General features: G+C 42.9%; 2 protein-coding genes across 9 annotated transcripts in view; one reads left to right on the forward strand and one right to left on the reverse strand.

The window, feature by feature from the left end:
* The window catches only part of CC2D1B (coiled-coil and C2 domain containing 1B), a 34,931-nt gene extending 26,640 nt beyond the window's left edge, over nucleotides 1-8,291 (forward strand). For 3 of the 4 annotated variants that reach the window (XM_074906209.1, XM_074906211.1, XM_074906213.1), the window contains 4 exons: nucleotides 872-971; nucleotides 4,828-4,918; nucleotides 5,403-5,533; nucleotides 7,100-8,291. In XM_074906209.1, coding sequence (XP_074762310.1) covers nucleotides 872-971; nucleotides 4,828-4,918; nucleotides 5,403-5,522 — 311 coding nt within the window. In that variant the 3' untranslated portion in view covers nucleotides 5,523-5,533; nucleotides 7,100-8,291. Of the gene's footprint in view, nucleotides 1-871; nucleotides 974-4,827; nucleotides 4,919-5,402; nucleotides 5,534-7,099 lie in introns of those variants that run through there. The other variant, XM_074906212.1, reaches the window with a different exon arrangement.
* Nucleotides 8,292-8,432: 141 nt separating this feature from the next.
* Nucleotides 8,433-19,025, reverse strand: part of ZFYVE9 (zinc finger FYVE-type containing 9) — a 61,933-nt gene continuing 51,340 nt past the window's right edge. For all 5 annotated transcript variants that reach the window (XM_074906207.1, XM_074906205.1, XM_074906206.1 and 2 more), the window contains 6 exons: nucleotides 17,114-17,264; nucleotides 15,558-15,638; nucleotides 14,008-14,170; nucleotides 12,752-12,857; nucleotides 11,603-11,779; nucleotides 8,433-10,743 (listed from right to left, as the gene is read on the reverse strand). In XM_074906207.1, coding sequence (XP_074762308.1) covers nucleotides 10,582-10,743; nucleotides 11,603-11,779; nucleotides 12,752-12,857; nucleotides 14,008-14,170; nucleotides 15,558-15,638; nucleotides 17,114-17,264 — 840 coding nt within the window. In that variant the 3' untranslated portion in view covers nucleotides 8,433-10,581. The remainder of the gene's footprint in view (nucleotides 10,744-11,602; nucleotides 11,780-12,751; nucleotides 12,858-14,007; nucleotides 14,171-15,557; nucleotides 15,639-17,113; nucleotides 17,265-19,025) is intronic.

Here is a 19,025-nt window from a genome sequence, read left to right on the forward strand (position 1 = left end):
GCCATTAAATACTGGTATTAGACTCATCATGCGTTTTAGAATTAATCGTCTTGCATGGTGAGTTTGGTTTATTGCTTTTTTTTTTTTTTCCGGTTCTTGCAGTAAGCAGCCATCTAGTATCAAAACAACTTTGAATTCAATATCCAAATTACTAGTTGTGAATTTATCGAGAGAGAGATACATATATATCTTCTGGGTTTATATATTTTTTCTGTTAAGAGTAGAAGTCCTGAAGCTCTGATACTGAGAGCTGTGTTAAGTCTTCCAATAACTTGATGTGCACTCTCTGAGCAGCCACTTCATTTTAATCTTTCGGGTTCGCAGGCTGACAAGCTGGGTAGCACAGCAGATAAAGTCTTTGAACATTGGTTGTACAATGGTGTGAGACTTTCTGATAAAAAAAGTATCCTGTGGCATAGTTCTTGTCACACTCATTAATGAAATGTGTTAAAACAGTATTAATTATGTTATCAAAACACTCCTTCCCAGTCATTCCAACCTTCCTATGCTTTTTCCTTATTATTTTGTACCTTTTTCTTAGCCACAGTCACTCTGTTAATTGCCAAAAGACCTAGAGTCTCCAGTTTTGGCTCTTCAGTAACTTGCTGTCACTTCCTCATGATGACTTAGTTTTTCTGCAGTTTGGTTTCTGTCCCTGTGAAGCGGGGATGACAGATGAACCTTTGCACAGGGACACTAACTTGTTAATGACTGAAATAACCTCCTGAGAAGGAGGTTCGTGCGGATGTGAAGTGTCTTTCGCAAGTGAGCCAAACTGAGATAAACAGAGGTCTGAGTACATGCATGTAATAGAGCATTGCACATAGTTTAGCTTTCACAGCTTTTTCATTTTTCTGTATCTTAACTGCAGAATATAACCAGTTGTTTAAACTGAACATCAACCGAAATCACAGAGGTTTCCGACGAGCGATTCGGTCCAAAGGAATTAAATTTGAAATCTTTCATAAAGGGTAAGTCCACAGTTTTCTCCCCCCTCATTGCTTCTGTAGTAACAGTTCAAAAGAGTGTCGTAGCTGAAATTTATGAAGCACAATCCTTAAGTTAGCAGTAAAGAGTTGTGTAGTTCTCATGTTTGAGAACTCCTTTCAAAATGTGCTTGAGGTCTGTGTCTTCCCCTATGGGGTGAAAAACATGCAGAAGTTCAGTGAAGTTGATTCATAACTGGCAGATCATTTGGGGATTAGTATGTTGAGAGAAATTGGTGAGAGTGAGAAGGTAGTGATTCAGCTTCAAATTGTTTTGATTCTTATCCAATTTTGTTTTAGTCATCAGAACTAGAAGATTTAAATGTTACATGGGATTACTTTGTAGAATAATGAAGTACAAGTGGCAGCAAAACATTAACGGCGGTAAAGCAGATGACAGATGATGGCAGAACTGGTGTTATGTTTTTGTACTTACCTTCATTATGAGGATCTTACAATATTTACTGAATGCTGCTAGCAAACTGTTAGACTATCTTGAAAGAGACAGACTCCCCTCATCTCAGAGATCAAGATGATGAGATGGATGTTAACAATTGGTAACGTTCAGGGAAATCGTCCTACATCTAGGCTCGTTACTGATTTATTCCAAATTGGAGTAGCCTATATTCACTAATCCCTGCGCTGGTTGTGATCCATGTCTTGGATGGGATGTTAGATACCCTGGTTTTGTTGTGGTGGCTCTTTGTGCTATTCTTTATTTCTATTACTGGAGATGTGCAGAAGTGATCCATAGGTTCTCCAAGATGGTTTTCATGTTGTAGATGTTTTAATTTGCGAGCTAAAGTCCCATTGTTTTTACTCCAGATCTTCCATTTGCATTTTTGTTGAAGCAAAAGCTGATTTTTCTCTGTCAATCCTGACTGCTCCACTGCTCTGTTGTTCAAGATTTTATCGACAGCAATCTTTCCTTTTTTACATAGAGCTGTTAAGTGTTTACATTTGTTCAAAACATTTTTCCCTATCGTTTGTATACCATTGCACATACAGGGCATATCCTGTTCTCTTACCAGCTTGAACTGTGCTTGTTTTTAAGGTCTGAGCTCAGGCTTAAGTTCACCCATTGGGAAGCACTTTTGAGTGATTCATGAGTTGTATGCCAGCTCCAGATTGTCCTTTGAAGCCTTTTTGAAGATGAACAAAAAAATTTGTGTGGGTTCTCTCTCCAGGTTCTCAGATTTTTTTTTTTTAAATTTTTTTTTTTTGTTCTTAGAACAGTAATGTAACAATTCAAAAATATGCTTGTATCTGGATCAGGGTAGAGGGGTGGCAGTTCTCCTGGGCAAATACCAACAGGGAAGGAGAAAAAAGAAGAAATACCCACTGATCACCTTCCCCCAGCCATCTCCTCAGGAGAGAGGATTAAGTGTGATCCAGGCTCTCTTCTAAAGACTGTCTGCTCCCTGCTTGTCTTCAAGACTATAAATGAATAATACCTTCAGAAATGCTTGTAGATGTTGTAGTTTTGGTGTCTCTGATAGCTCTATGACCATCTCCCAAGAATTATTTTCTCTCAGTGAGCAAAGGAGACTTGTTTCAGGTCATATATATTAAACTTCAGCTTAAAAAATGCTTCCATGTAAAAACCCAGCAATGTATTTTTCCAAAGGAGAAGTCTCTCATTTTCTCCTCAAAGCTTCTGAAGATGAAAGGAGATTTCCCCAGAGCTGTTTCTGAAGCCATGGCCTAGAGCAAGTTCACATTCTTCATTGCAACCCCGCTAGAATTGATCAGAGATGAACCAGTCTTTACAGTTTCTTGAATTATAAAATGGAAAAATGCTTTAAAAAAAAAACAGCTAGAAGAATTGCTGATTCTCTTTTTAAGTTGATGAACAAAGTGTCCAACATACTGCAGTACAATTATATAATCCTTTTTCATTTTAAGGTGCCTGTGAAGTTAAGGGAGTATTCTAGCATGCAAACTAATAAATTCTGAACTTTTCTAAAGGATTTTGTGAGTCTACTGTAGTCTCATCCGCAGAGAATACAAAGATGAGAGTCTCAGCTTTGGAAGGCTTTCTGGCAACAAAATTCACAGGCATCATGTTTGGAGGCAGCGCTGTTGTCCCTTGAGGAGCTAGTGACATTGTTTTGCAATCTGTGTTGAGATGGACAAACTGACAAATGAGAAGCAATTTCAACAACTGAGCAGGAGGCTTTCAATTCCTTTAGCAGCAGGTTTTTGGAAGAGATGTGCTTTCTAACAGGGACTGGCTGCGTGTTCCAGTGCGTTCTGAGCAGTAGTGCTCTTGCACTCCTTATCCCATCGACAGGTGTCTGAGCTCCCTGCTGTGAGCTCGCTGCAGCCTGGGCTGATGGTGCCAGACCGTTGTCCTCCTCATCTGTAGAGACGTAGGTGCTGTATGAGCCGTAGCACTCCTGACGTCATTTCTGAAGGCACAAGGCAGAAAGTGAGGTTAAGGGCTGGGTGATGGGTTCCTTATGCTGTGGTTGATGTGAGCTATTTGGGGAATACACGAAGGAAGCAGTCGTTGGGGCGGTGCACGTGAGGAAGCAACCTCACTCCTTTTCCAGTCAGGGATTTTTAGACAATTGGGTCCACAGATGTTCACTTAGAAATTGTAGGCACTGATGGCAGCACCAGGTCTATGTATTTATACACCAGTTAATGTTGCCACAGATGACATCATCAGGAGGCTCCATATAACAGCTCAGAGTTTTCATCACCTCTGTCAAGTCCTGCTTGATAATACTTAATATCTCTTAATGTTAATAGGAAGAAGGGTGGATGTTTGGGTGGGTTTTTTGTTTGTTTGTTGGTTGGTTTGCTTGCTTTTTTTTTTCCGAAATAGAAAGGTATAAAAAAAGAAGCTTCTGAACTCTTGGCAGATTCCCTGTTTAAAACATGACAGGCATGGCTTGTTGGCTTTCCTACCTCCAGACTCTGTAGATTTTCGTTGTTTATCAAACCTTTTGGAGACTGATTCAGGGAGATGCTTGGGTGCAGGCAAAGAAATCCAGTGCTTTGAGCTGAACACACCCGTGGGATTAGTGTGTTTTAGTCTTAGCTGTTGCCTTTTGGAGGAGTTTGTCAGGATAAGGATTGCACCACCTGTCTCTGCTGAGGTAAAGATGGATCTCTTGCTGATAACACTCACTGTTAAGACAGGAGTGACTGTAGCAGAGAAGAGTTGATTGTTTTCCTCGCAGGATAAAAATGTACTGTGTTTAATTTCAGCAGACTAGAAATTCTAAAATGATAGTTCTTTACTGTTAAAACTACCGGTATGAAGGTGAATCGAAACAATAGCTGAAATGAAATGTTCTTACATGTTGAAATAGAGTGTTTTGATTTATCAAAATGAAACAGGATGATTCATGTGACTTTTTCCTTATAAGTAGTTTGTGAAAAACAGCATGTGCCTGTGAAATGTTTGTTTTGATGAGAGATGCAACTTCCTTGGGAAGTCTTTCAGCCTGTTCTATTAAACAGCCTATTGCAGAGGATCACTGTCTGTCCTGGCTGGGAGGCTGTTCTTCCCTGTCGCCTGTGCAGGGACAAAAGCTGCTGCCATTCCAAGTGTTAGTTTAGTTGATTGTTTTTCTTCACTGTTGTTCTCATCTTTAATTTGGCTGCAAGAGAATAATTGAAAAATGAGTACTTCCGTATCTTGTCCTTGTAGTCCTGTTCCCTAAGGGTTTGTCCCCTGCACCCTGGTTTGTAGGGTTCTAGTAGCACACCTTGATTAACCCTCCTGGGCGTGGTGATGGTGCAAATAGCAATGACATTGTAGCTTGCTTTCTCTTTAATGTTCTGAAAAAACTTACCCGTTCAGTTAAGGAAGATTTCTTTGCAACAGGTCTTTTTTCAGAAGTGACAAGCAGGTGGGGACTGCACACTTGAAACTGGAAAAGCTGGAATCAGAATGTGAAGTTAGAGAGATCATCGAGGTATGTTTTCTGGGTGAGGCATGTTCTTCTCGTAAGCAGTATTTGAACACAGAGGGAAAAGGAGTATTTGCTTTGCGTAAATGTGTTTGTGTACAGGTGATAGTTTTGTACTGGATGAATTTGATAAACAGTGGGCTGTTCTTTGTTTTATCATCTCTTGAAGCTTGTCTTATCTGTGACCATTCTGGTACTGGGAACCTCTTGGGAATTCTCTTCTGTAAATTTTCTGAGTTTTCTTTGTCAGGACTAGAAATTCAGGCGATTCCCAAAAATACTTGTGTTGGTAGCTGACAGAACAAAGGGTTAAGCGAAGCCTGACAGAGTAGGTGGAGAGCTGCCATAAGATCCAGCAGAGATCACTGCAGGGTGATCTCTGTCATCCTTTAGGCCTGGGGAAATGAAGTCACTGGGTGCCTGAGGCACTATAGTTTGACATTATCGTTTGTATGTGCACTAACTGCTCTTCTTTTTGTGGTTCTTCCAGATTTTTGATGGTAGAAAGCCCACTGGAGGGAAACTGGAGGTAAAAGTGAGACTCAGGGAGCCTCTCAGTGGTCAAGATCTTCAAACAATTACAGAAAATTGGCTGGTCCTTGAACATTAGTTCTATCTGAGGTATGAATACTGCGTCTAAAGATGGTCTGGCCAGAACTTGACAGGGCTACAGATAAACTCTGCTTGAATAATGTCTTTTGTTGACTTTGACCTAATTACACAGCTCTGGCTTTGATCCCATTCATCTTTATATTTGTAGTGGGGAGTTGACATAATTTCAGAAATGAGGTTACAGGAGCTCTGATTGTATATCAAAGATGCTGTTTCATGATCACTTGAAATACAGGGAGAGCTTGTACCTTTATTTAGAGTAATATTTAGAAAATAAGATGGATGAGTCCTTTCTGGGAGGTGGGGTGCTTTATGGTGCTTTCCTTGTTGTTAGCAAAAACCTTTCAGAGTTAGCAAGGACCCTTCTTCCCTACCAGAAGCTAGAGAAGGGCATTTGTTTGTCCCTGCTTGACTTCATCTGAAAGAGAGACTGTTGGCAGTAGGCTTTCTCCTGGATACCTGAGACTTCTGGGCAGGGCGGAATACAGGCTCCCTGAAGGACTGTGCCTCCTGCCCACTGTGCTCCTCCCCAGAGGGGCTGTGTGGCAGAAAGAGGAAAAAGAGGAAAGCTTCCTCTCCCTGCCAGCCTCCATGGAGACTGCTTGGGTTTGGAGCTTGTCTTCCTATATCATATTCTGCTTTTTTAGGTATCACAAATTCTCCCTTCTTAAAAACAAACCAAAAGCAAATAAATGCCAAAAATTCTGGTGTCTTCTTTTAAAGTGTTTTTCTACATAAAGTTACTCAAAGCCAAGTACCAGAAGTCCCTCTGCCTGTGGAATCCACAGTTCAGCCTACTTTTATGTGTGTGTCTGATGTTTGAAAGAAATTCCCATTAGCTGGACACAATCACTGATACCCTGGAACTTAGGGTTCTCCCCACAGCCTCTGCTCATAAAACCTCGGAGCAGAGACTGACTCGCCAGGGACCGTCCCTTCCAGCCACAGGGCACTGCTGGCCGGGCTGTCCCCGTGTTGATCCTGGGGTGGCATGTAGAGCCTCCTCTTGGCCCAGGACCTCGCACAGAACAAACCTCACCTTTCCTCATGGAAAATAGATGATATACAAAGTTTCTAACCAGTAATCCCTCTTCCTTCGCTTGTGCTCCCTCTTCCTTAGCACAATTTATAAGTGGCAGTTAAGCTGATGCTCGTCAGCTTCACAGTGACATCACCTGTTTGCCACACCTTTGCTTCCAAATTGTGTTAGATTTTACAGCTCGAGAGGGTTTGTTTCAATACAGGGTCTGAATTTGTAGCAGGAAAGGGACTGTTTGTCTAACGGTGAGTTCTTCCTCGCAGCCCAGGTCAGTACGCTGCCCGTGAGCTCTGCAGCTGGGCTCTGAGGGACACATTCGATGTATCTGAAGTGACAACTTGGCCTTGGGCTGTGACTGGACACCTGAGTGTTTTCAATCACTAGAGCTTAATAATTTTGCTCCATTGATTTTTTTTTTTTTCTAGTTGACCATCCAGAAAATTCAAGTCAGTATTTTACATATAATGTGACCTTGAATTGTGAACGTGTGTTAAGTGCTGCATCAAGTAATTTTGTTGTTGTTTGTTTTTCCCCAGCTCCATTGGAATGCTGAAAGACGTGAGATGAACGTATGTAGAAAGCTGCTGCTAGCTGCAAGCACCAAAGATGTTAAATGAATGCACTACTGAACCTAATGTCTATTTTGATAACAGCCATAGTGCTTATTAATAACTCTAAGGCAGATGTAAGGCTCTGGAAACTTGCTGCTGCAGGGGATTGTTACTAGTCTACACAAAATAGACAGAATTGCCTTAATGCGGGACTACTAATGTAGCACCAGGATGAATGTTACATTAACTATGCATAGCGCTGTGTGAAAAGTTTAGCCCCTTAAAAATTCCCTGAGGCACTGCAAAAACTTTTCAGTCAAGTCACAGGTAAGACCTTTACTAGAATTCATTTCTTCAAGCGTGTGAGCAGCCAGCGTGGTACAGTGAACAGTCTGCTACTGCTTTTTCTGTTCGCTCTTATCAAGGCCTGTTTGGGGTGGGCTTTTTTTTTTTTTTTTTTTAAGTAAAACAGAGGAGAGAGAACTCAGGCAGCATCTAGCAGTGGTGTGTCCCTCCTCTAGGCAGGCCGCTGCAACAAAGTTTAGTGGGATGTTGCCTTTTGGAAGAAAAGAACACAAGACTTAGCAGCCTGCGTTTACAGATCTGCTTTTTTGTTCTGGCTACCAGCTGTCTGCCTGCCTGCCATGCTTGCTGCACTGCTTGTTCAGTGCAGCCCGAGTACTGTGCCTTCATCTTTTTTTTTTTTTCCTTTTTTTCCTTAAATTTAAAAAAGGAGAAAAAAAAAAGTATGCTAGAGTCTGCTACTTCCCAAATGTTCCTTGTATTTTTACAAAAATAGGCTTTTACAGTTCTTCCAGGTGATGGGGAAAACAGCCACTCTTTGTCATGTAGAAAACGGGATGATGACTATTTTCAGGAATGCTTTTGATCAGCAGCGTACGAAAAATGGTACCAAATATGTTTGTGTTTTTAAATCTCTGTGAGCTAAAGGAAACGACTGATCTCAAAGGAGAGGATGTGCCGGCACGGGGGAGTCAGAGGCTCCTGCACCAGCTGCTTGGGGAGGGCAAGGGTGTAGACAGGAGAGTCCAGACAAGTAAGGCAGCGCTGCCTCTGTCTTCCTGAGCAGATGAAGACAATACAGTGTTTAGTTTTTAATTTCAATAAATTTAATATACAAAACTACATGTTGAAAATAAAAATATAATATGCAGTTTTTTGCAGTGTTAACTAACTGAATTTTAAAAGTACAATTTTTTTTTTCTAAAACAAGTACTCATTTCTTAACAACATGGTAATTAAGGTCATTTAAAAGGCTATGGTTGAAGCAAACATGTCAGTCACCAGTTGATAGTGTTTTGCACAAACATAATCCAAACCTAAAAGACTTTTGGGGCAAAGGAAGAGAAGATAAAGATTTTTCACCTCTTTTACTGCATCATTAAGCATAACAATGCAACTAAAGTAACTGGAAAGCCGCTGCTGTGGCAAAGCTGGAGTGCAGGCTCTAGAAGGAAGATTATTACTTGGTTTATGGGACACTCTTCCAGCTACCGCATCGTGCCTACACCGGGTAGTGCTGTGCTGTGTCCCAAGGGGTGCAAAAACAGCCTGCAGAGGGGGTCTGAAAGTAACCTTAGTCCTGCTCCGCTGCACAAAGGTGTAGGAGGGCCAGTGAGTGTGTAACAGCTTAAGGTTTGTCCAGCGTGAACCATGAAGTAAAGCTGCATTCAGCCAGCCACCTCTTCCCCCAGGCCAGAGGTAAGTGCAGTAGTGAGCTGCCTCCTGTGGGCCAGCTTTTATTTCTGGAGCTGGACCCCAGTTCTCTGCCCTGCCTTCTCCAAGGGTTGGGTGGTGACAGCTGGAATTTGCAATATTGGATTTGTCAGACTTTGCGCTTTTTTTTTTTTTTTTTTTTTTTCCCAAAAGCAGTAGCCATTTATTCACAAATGCACTCTGTACAGAAACTGTGCTGTCTTTACATAAAATACATTGCTACGTGTACAGTACCTTTTCCTTTGCCCAGCTAATGCTGTGTATTTGTTTAAAAAACATGGCATCGGTCTCCCAGCAGCCTTGCACTTCCCTTTAGATTTGAAAGGACGCCTGTTCCTCACCTACAGCAAAACCAAAATAATCCCCACTGTGTCCACCAGACCTGACTGCGGGGAGGGAGCATAGGCTGAGATGCCATGTTCACCATCAGCAGCCCCTCTCTTCCCAATTTTCTGTATTTTTCAATATTCTCAAGTTTCTGGGGAGGAGAAACCTTCACGCCCCCCACACTCCCCCTTCCACCACCTCCCGGGAGCTGCTGTCCCGGGCTAGGGCCAACCCCCTGCCTGCAGCTGGGCAGCAGCTTTCCAGGGAGACTCTAACAAGGTGGAAGTGCCTTTCCTCGGGCTGATTCTCAGCACCGGCATCACGCTGCCGTGGCAGACGTGAGCAGCTGCTTTCCTTACTAACACCCTCTCAGGCGAGACCAGGAGCACTGGGCTAAGTGCAGCGTTTGGAGCTGACCAGAAAGCCTTTTTTCAGCAGAACATGCAAAAACAGCCACTCGATACTTTTATCACAGGTAAGCTTTGACATGGTGCTGCTAATATGAAGTGCGAGCTGTCTGGTATTACATGACACTAGCGTTACACTACAGCATACAGCAAGGAGGAGACTTAAAGCTGCCCTGGGTGTTACTTTTCTTTAAAGCAGGACCTACTGGGGAAGAGGAATGAGATATAACTGCACTTTAGGGCTAACAGTTCCTCTGCTTCATACAGATTTGTAAACAAAGTACAGAATAGCAGAGTTGTTCTAGGAGATTATAGAAATCTGCCGAGGTGACGGGTTTTTTTATAGTAGATAGAAGAGAAAAGTAAACTAGCCTATTACACACACAAAACTGGAGTCTACATAATACCGCTTTCAGAGAGATGCCTGCCCTTCTGCTCCCCTGGACGCATATACACATGGAGTAGTTATGGCTAGGTAATCTTCCCGTATCTCTCAAGGGCTACTCCAAATGTATTTCAACCAATTATCTGGTCAAAATAATGTAAACGTTACTTTTTAATGTCTACAGAATAACCACAAACGGCATTATGATGAGGTCAGAATGGAGGTCTTGATTGTTGTTTCTTACATGTCCATCTACAAACAGTACAAGAGTGGAGTTTCACTTTTTATTTACGCCCCAGTGATCTTTGCACCCGTTTGAGCATTTAGAGTACATGACTGTAAGTCTTTAAACATGAGCATTTTTCTAAACAGTAACAGAAGTGTATTAGCTGCAAGGATAGCATAGCCATGTTGTAGTATAGAAGCTGCCCTGATCCTCTGGTTGTTGACAATGCATAGAAGATTTAGAATTATGGAACAACTGTCCCTCCCTCCCCTCCCCCCCCCCTCCCCCAATAGTGTTAACAAAAGCTTAATTTTCCAGTTTTAAAGTGCAAATGATTCAGATACAACTGCTGCTGGAACAGGTCTGAACAGAAAATGAAGTCCTCTTATGAGATGTTTTCCAGAATATAAAAGATGAGCTCCATTATGACTGGCCCCTCACTCAACTGACAGGCCCCCCCATGAATCACTGGAACTAAGGCACTGTCCAGGTCATTCATGTATTGAGAGGGCAGGGGCTGTCCATTACTCCCAGCTTGATAACCAACCTAAAAAATACAAAGTAAGAGTGGGTTTTACAGAGAACAGGACACAGGGCTGCGGCTCAGTGGGCAGTAGGGGAGGTGCGGTGCAGGAGGACGAGCTGTGTGAGGTGCCCCATGGCCTCTGGCCCGGGGAAGTTGGGCACTTGAACAGGACAGAACAGGCACTCAGGCAGCTTTTCCACTTGGTTTTGTTCTTCTCTATGTTTCCAGTGGCCGCCTAGACAAAAGTAGCGGGTTTTTTTTTTGTTTTTTTTTCTACTGCTTTGTCGAAGCAGATCGTTCTGGGCAGCAGGAACCGCACCCTGCATTATCAGATTAAGTCATGCAGTATGTACAAGCTGGTTGATCCTGCGAACACACCCGCTCCGAGGCAAGGCCAGCTGTCCTGCCTCCAGCCCCTTCTCTGCCGGGAGCTTCTGCTGTGGAGCACCCTCGAGGGGACCTTCCATCTGTTTCTCTGCCTCACGTGCAGTGTGAGCTTTTAAGAAGAGCCATGCTTGTGAACACTGTTTTATGCTGGCCCAAGGATATGTTTAATAGGCTCCTGCCTTTAATTGTGGGTGAAGAGGCCAGTTTAGGGTCTCCCCGGCGCAGGGCTGCAGCTCTCAGCTCTGACTACAGGGCAGGTGCTGCTGGTGGCACGGGGGCGCCGAGCCCGGCGGTGGCTGAGGCTCAGCACCAGCCTTCCAGCTCTAACAGATGGCCCAAAGCACCGAACAACAGTCGGCACTGCTAGAGAACATCTGATACTGGTACTTCATCAACCAAGAGAATGGGTGAAGTGGGGCATTCCCGTTTTGGGGAACAAACGAACAAAGGAACAACCCCCAGGTTAAACCGAAACAAATTATTTAAGACTTACTTGATCTGAGTCAAGTGTAACACGCAGACCTAGCTTAGTCATTCCATCTTCTTTCAACAGTTTAAGATGAGGACAGAGAGCTAAACAGAAAGCCTTTGCCACGTTTTCAGTCAATCTGCTGTGATCGGCTGGGTCACTCAGACCATTATGTTGCTCATCATTTTCCAGAAAAAACACCTAGAAGTTAAGATATGACATTTGGCTTTTCTAGAAAATAAGGTTACTGACATGATGTTAAAACATTTTACAAATGAAGAGCTGGTCAGGGAAGACCAGCAAAAGACCCTGAAGACAAGCCACCTTCAGGGGGAGGAAAGAAAATTTTAAAAACCTTCAAAAGAAAGATTTAAATGGTCCTGTTCCCAAAAACCTTTCAGTTTTGGTCAAAAGCCTCATCATGGAAATTCACTAACGTGTACACATAGTTTTTAATTAAAACCTGTTTTTAAACAGATGTTACTTTGAAAAAAATTCACATTTATAGTCGGAGCCATCCCCGCCTGAAGATCTGTACTACTGTCGTTACTGAACTCATCTCTGTTGAGCCCAGCTGACCTGGGAAGAAAGGTAACTGAGGTGGCAAGCTGCAGCGTGAGTAACTTGGTTCCTCCCGGGCAGGTTAGGTGAAACACTTGAAGAAATCTTTCAACATTCGCATTTGTGTGCTGGCAGAGCCCCAGGTAGCATCAGCTATGCAAGCAGTTTCTGCAAGTGATTTATGCCACAGCACTTCCTTTTTAACTTGCAACATTTTAGAGAAGGTGGCTCAAAATAACATCTTTTAAAAATAATTATTAAGATTTGTCTCCATTTACAAAGGTAGATTTTAACACAAATGCAGATGAAACCGTGGGTAACACAGTAAACAAGTATTTTTCTGGTTCCCCCCGCCATGTTCAACACCCGTATATGAGAAGATGGGGGGCTGGTGCAGCCTGAGCTGCCCATCAGTGACAGGACATTGGATTCTGCACGATGCTGTACTGAATCTTTCCTTGCAGGTAGGAACGACAGTACAGGTTTGTTCTGGAGAATTTGCTGCTTTAATTTTGGTGAGTAGAGAGAGCAGGTGGAAAGAAGAGTAGGCTGTAGCTGCAATCCCAACATGCCAAGTGCTGGTTTATGTGCAGCTCAATTTGACTGACTCACCTCTGTCCACCGGATGACCTTTCCGTTTGCCTTGTACTCTGAGCCATGAAATATCTTCACGCTTGTTATAGACTCCATTGATTTGCCATCAATAGGGCTTACAACACTGTGAAATGGAGAGAAAAGGGTAAGTTCCAACTTAGCAAAAGACAGGAGCTGAACAGAGACCATGGCAAAGGAGAACTACATGGGATCAAAGAGCAGCTCCTCTGCTACACCTGAATCCTCCAACTGCCTCGCTGCAGGTTTTTTCATAATTCATGAGTGTTCTGCAATTTGAACTGTGACTACACAGCAACTTACCACCTCGGCTTAATAGGGCACAGACCAAAATTAGCCCCAGAGGGAAACCCAAAGGCTTCTCTCAGAGTGCCAAAACCAGTGATCTTGAATGCAACTGCTAATTGTGACACTGGTGCTGTGCCTGGAGCTGCACAGTGAGCAGCCTTTCTGGAATGGGCTCCTGCGGGACTGAGCAGGAGGGACAGGCAGAGAGGCAGCACCCTCCCTTCCATCCCCTGCAGCTCCTACCCCAACACCCACCCTGGCAATATGCACAAACCAGGTGCAGGAAGGACCTTCCTGAAGGTGTTCAGCAAAGCTTCACGCCAGAGCCGAGAGCTCGTAAGGTGCTAACACAGCCATGAGGCGTTTCATACAGATTTGATTTTTATTCATTTGTAACCTCAGGGTAGGCCAGCAATACCTGAAACACAGCCCAGAATTTAATTACAGAACCTAAAACTGAGCCAGAGCACCTGAAACTACAGAGTGAGCCTTCTTTCTAGATGCCGAGTCCTTAAACATTGTACCCATCGTAACAGCACTTTACTGCCATAAATACTTAAGCTGCCATATACACCTTTCTTTTGGCTTAACTATCAAAAGTCCAGATACACTCTTCATGTTCAGCAATTTTATTTCCAGCACTACTTAATGCAAACCAAGCACCAAGAGAGCAAAGTGACCACAATATGCAGGGTTCAGCACTGAGTGTTGGAGACAAATTAGTGGTTTCCAATAACTGGATATTAGCAATGGCAAGAAATCCATAGCATTGACAGCTTTCTAAATTGATGCCCCAAAGCTCTGGTATCTCAATTCCACGTTCATTACATTTAATTGCATCTTATCACTCAAAATAGAGGCACAGACTTCTCATTCCTATTGATAAAGACTCATGCACCTTGTAAGATCGATAAAAAATTTTAACAAACTGTCACCATCCAATGTCAAGTGATTGCTCCTCTACTTACCCCTTACTAAAATTTTTATCATCTTCTACCCACTGAATATGAACGTGTTCCTGAGGATCTTCAGCATCTACTTTGCCACAAGTGATGGTGAAGTCTTTCATCTCTCTCAAGGCTTGCCTCAAAGAGTCCATGTTCTCAGCAGTTATCTGGACCATTACTCCATCTAGGGAATCAAGAAATCCTCATGAGCCAAGATAAGCCACACTGAACAGAGCCTATATAAAAAAAAAAAAAACAAACCCAAACATCTTTCCTCTTTTGCAACAGAAAGGTTAAACATCTGTTTTAAGTCTTGGGCAGCAATGCTTCCTAACGCCGTCCCTGAACTCTCAGATTCCTAAGACGTAGCACTGAGGAGCACTGACTAGGGAAAACACAAGGATAATGTCAAGTCCAATGCCCAGGTAAAGTCAGCTACAGCAACAGCCACATTAGTTTGCCTCAAAACATGACACCTGCTCTAGGCAACCCTCAGAAATGCCGTGTGACCCCCCTCCATTCAGCCATCACCTCTGCTGGCACTGGAAGCAGCACTCCAGCGCTGACAGTTTTTGAGAAGTCAGTGCCTGCCTGACAGCAGCAAAAGACAGAATTTCACAGAATCATCTAGGTTGGAAAGGACCTTGAAGATCATCTAGTCCAAAAATCCGAACTGGACGAGGCTAAATTGCTGCCAAAATGACTCAGCAATGGTACACTTCCCCAACAGGCTCCTTGCCTGAATCCACACGTACCTCTGCCTTACACTAAACCACCAGTTGAGACACAGAAAATGTTATGATGCCCTACATACACTGACTTACAGCGAGATGGCTGCCTGTCAGCCCTGGCTCTGACCGCTCACCCACGGACTGCACTCTCATACAGCTCCAAGCTCTCAAGCCAGCGCAGTGGAAGGAGTTCCTGCTCCTCGGTGGAGCTGTGCTAACTGCACGCACGGCTTTCCTGCGTACCTCGCTCACAAACTGGCAGGAGCACACTTAAAACACGACTGTCTGCACTGTCACATCCGTGGTGAGGTTAGACTACAAAGTTCTGTAGCTCAGCTAAAGGCAGTAATGGCTTTCAATCCAGTGTGCACGGCAAAAGAAGAACAAACCAAATCAAAGAGGTACCAGCTCAACCATCTCGACTTGTCATGTTCTCATCTGCCCACACACAAGTACAAAAACAAGGCACATTCATAATCTTGCATAATGCAGAGCTATTTGGGAACAGAGTAAGTTTAGCAGGGCTTCCTCTCCTGGTCGATTACACATTCCATATTTCTTAGGCTAACAATTTCCTCACTCCTCAACCCAAATCAGTACAATGAGCCCAGGCTCACAAGCCAGGTATTTCATATCTTACCCTCATTTTCTTGTGTCCCTGTTCTACAGCATCTGGACAAGTTCCTCCTCATTAAAGCAAAGAGGGTGGTGTTTTTTTTCTAAAAAGTAGGATAAAGCTGAAGCAGCAGCATGATTCAAATGCCCAGGGCATAACAGCAAAGCCCTGATAACGAGAGAGCTGAGCCGTGTTAAGAGGGAAGCAATCAGTTCAGTTCTTACCTTCTACTATACTGGATTTGGCAAGGTAGCCTGAAGAGGATTTTAAAGCTCCACTGAACACAAAGAAGCTGGCACCAGTCACTGCAACAACAACGAGGAATGATTTAGGGAGGCTTCATCACAACAAGAATATACAAGAATCAGGTATCACAGCTCTATCATCCGGAGGGGTAATTAAGCTAAATCAGGACGAACGCTGCTTAGAATTATGGTGACTTTTATGCACATCACAGGCTTGCATATGGAAGGGCAAATCACCCAGCTATCTTCTAAACTGGACACCAGTTTTTGTCAACCTTAATGAATGCTTACATTTCATCACTCTCCCTCTCCCCACATACACCTCTAAGTTTCAGGACTACTAATTTAGGGTAACCAAGTACATAATTAACTTCTAAATGTTCCCACACAGCTGGCAAAGACTGAGCGAGCTGTTTATGGATCACACTGTAACACCAACCCACAGGCAAGGCCACAGCTCAAAGCCACTTGATTTAAAGTAAAATTCTCTTAAATTGCCACTAAGCATCATGAAATTCCTGCTTGGACATCCCTCTTCTTGTCTCATATGTAAAATGAACAGAAGCCAGGTAAGACCGTCAGCCCTGAGTGACATCCCACGCCAGTATACTCACTGGAGTGACTGGGGATACTTGCAAAACATAAACGTTGGCCTCTCTCTTGCTTGATCTCATTTGGAGACAGTATAAATGTCTTTGCCAGAAACTGTCCCCAAAACGACAACATTTAAGTTCTCAGCACACAGCTGCTGCAGCCTTTCAGCCCGCTCTCACAAAAAAAGCGCCTGGAAATTAGATGGTCTCATCGAGGTGAACACAAGGAGTTTCTTGAAGATGCCTTAGTAAAATGCTGCTGTTGTTGGTTATTCCTATTTACCTTTCTCTGACGTTAAACCTAATCTTCCTCCTTTCACATAGTATAGGTCAAGCACAGGCAACCACAGCCTCACCTGCAGTCTCCAATAAAGCCAAAGACTGCTCTCATTATTAATGTAGAGACGTTGCCTGAGCTGGTTACAGCACTGCGACCTCTGAAGCGCCGCAGCGCTGCCTGAGCAGTGTTGTGCAAGCAGTATTACCCTATTTACAAGGCAGCAAGCTGTTATGTGCTTTATTTTATGACTGTGTGATCTATGAAGTTGCTAAAACACCTCTCAGACAAATTCTGAACAGCACATTGACCTAAAGAAGCATGATGTGGACTGCACACAGGAGGCAAACCGCACAGCGTGCTGCTCCCTGACATCTGAGATCAGGGGTTCTGCAAGGGGAATAAAACACCAAGGGGGCAAAGGGCAGATAGAGCAACGTGTTACTATTCCTTGCGTGGCACGTCTAACTCACAAAGCTGCCCATTCAGTAGTGCCAGCAGCTAAACTGATTTTCTCTGAATATCTAACAGAAACTCAGCGAAATGCAGACAAACTCAGTTCTGACCGATTCACAAAGCCACATGGTGGAATGGTAACACAAGCAGCAAAGAAGTCACACGGCTCGCCGGGAGGGAACGGCCTCCTCGGGAACCCCCGTTCTCACCCTTCCGCGGCTGATTGTGGATGCTGATGGCCTGCGTCTGGTAATTCCCGTCATCATTCTGAACACACACCAGATGTGAGTCTGCCTTCTCATTGAAGCACGCTCCCCCTGCTAGAACATGCTCGTTGGATTTGTTCATGGCTTTCATCATCTGCAAACAAAAAGGTTCACCACTTCTATGCCGTTCGTCAAGCACTACCGTAAACAGGGGATTCTTGGAACAGTTTAATTGGACAGAGCAAGCTTCTCAACAGTGATCATATTCTCATGTCAGATTTTAGGACTCAGAGCCATAAACTGCTTTTGAAAAGAGGGTTCAGATCAGGTCTAGGTGCTTTAAAGTGCCACCTTTTATGTAATTAGGAGAAATGGTGTAAGGGATAGCTGAGCTATACAGGTTGGAAAAGCTATTATTTCCAGATGTTTTAAAAAAATAAACTCACAGGAAAAAACATTAGAAAAACATTGGTAGGAAATATCTGACGTTTACCACTTACAGTTGCTTATGACATAAATCATAAATGCTGCCTCCATAGTTCAGTGCTAGACTGGCACTCAGACCTTGCAGCATTTAATCCCGGTTCTACCATGACCTGACACCAAAGTTTTAGTGTGTCTGTGCTTCACCTGCATGAACTGGTGAAATTGGGATCAACGTTCTCAATCTGAAGACTTTTTTAAAAGATCTGAATCACAGACATCCAGAAACAATTTTAATTCTCTGTGAAGGAGGCCTCCAAAATGTATCCAAAAACATTTGTGACATATCTGCACTTCAGTTTTGCTGATTATCATCTAACATACACCTAGATACACGTCTTGACAAAACATTCTTGTAAATTATATAACTTCTTTCCTTTTCTCCTCTCTCCCTCTTCATGGAAGCTCAGACTATGAGATTTTTGATCCAAAAGAAAACTGAAGGAGTCATCTATCTCTGGAATTTGTTTCAAAACCAAAAATTATATGTTTGCTTGAAAGAAAAAAAGGCAAATTAAATTACACACACACTCCCCAGTGAAAACCCTGATGAGAAGGAAAACGCTGAATTATTTGACATCTCTTAACAGCACTCATACTCCCATCCTCTGCTTCCTGTAGCTGATAAGCATGCACGCTACACACAACACATTTGTCTCTCTCAGTCTAACATAAAACCTTAATTATAGCATCAGGAACATTAGCTGATGCTCACTAATGACAAATGTGCACAGGTGTAATGTTTGGGGAGGAAACTTAATTAAGATTTTGCATCAGACAGCAGTGTATTTCATTATCTAGTTTATCATGCCATGCTCCAGAATCAAGATTTTAGCTCAACAGCAGCCATCTTTATGGAGCCCAGTAGTTGCCTTTAGTTAACAAGAAACAACTAGACATGGCAACTGTGCTTTGTAACAAGGCAGCTGATTAAAAAAATGTCACCTTTGCTGAGGGACTAACCAAGCAACTAAGTATCACTGTAAGTTGTAGAAAATTTAAATAATTTTTGAAATAAAAGTATGTACTGAATAGCAAAACTACATGTTAATGTTTAATTTGTTAATTACCATGTGAATTCTCCATATTTAATCCGTGCATGAGATTTAAAATGAGTTTTTCACTTTCTAGACAGTTTGAGTGACACTCTTTTCTAATTAAATACTGCTTTACATGGGGAAAAAAGTAAAGGTCTTGTGGTTTAATTCAAACTAAATTCAGAGGAAAAACTATCCAGTAATTCAACCTTTCAACTGGATTGTAAACAATAATGTTAAATAAATAACACTTCCTTCATTTAAAAAGTTGAACCTTTGCCTCACACTGGAAAGCGAACCCAAGCATGATGCAGACATTTTGCTAAACTGCACAAGACAGGAATTTCCTCACAGTCCAGCTTAGTGCCGTGTCCGACACAAAACCGAAGCCAACA

Source organism: Athene noctua, chromosome 5 (genome assembly GCF_965140245.1).
Source record: "Athene noctua chromosome 5, bAthNoc1.hap1.1, whole genome shotgun sequence".
Classification (NCBI taxonomy): Eukaryota; Metazoa; Chordata; class Aves; order Strigiformes; family Strigidae; genus Athene; species Athene noctua.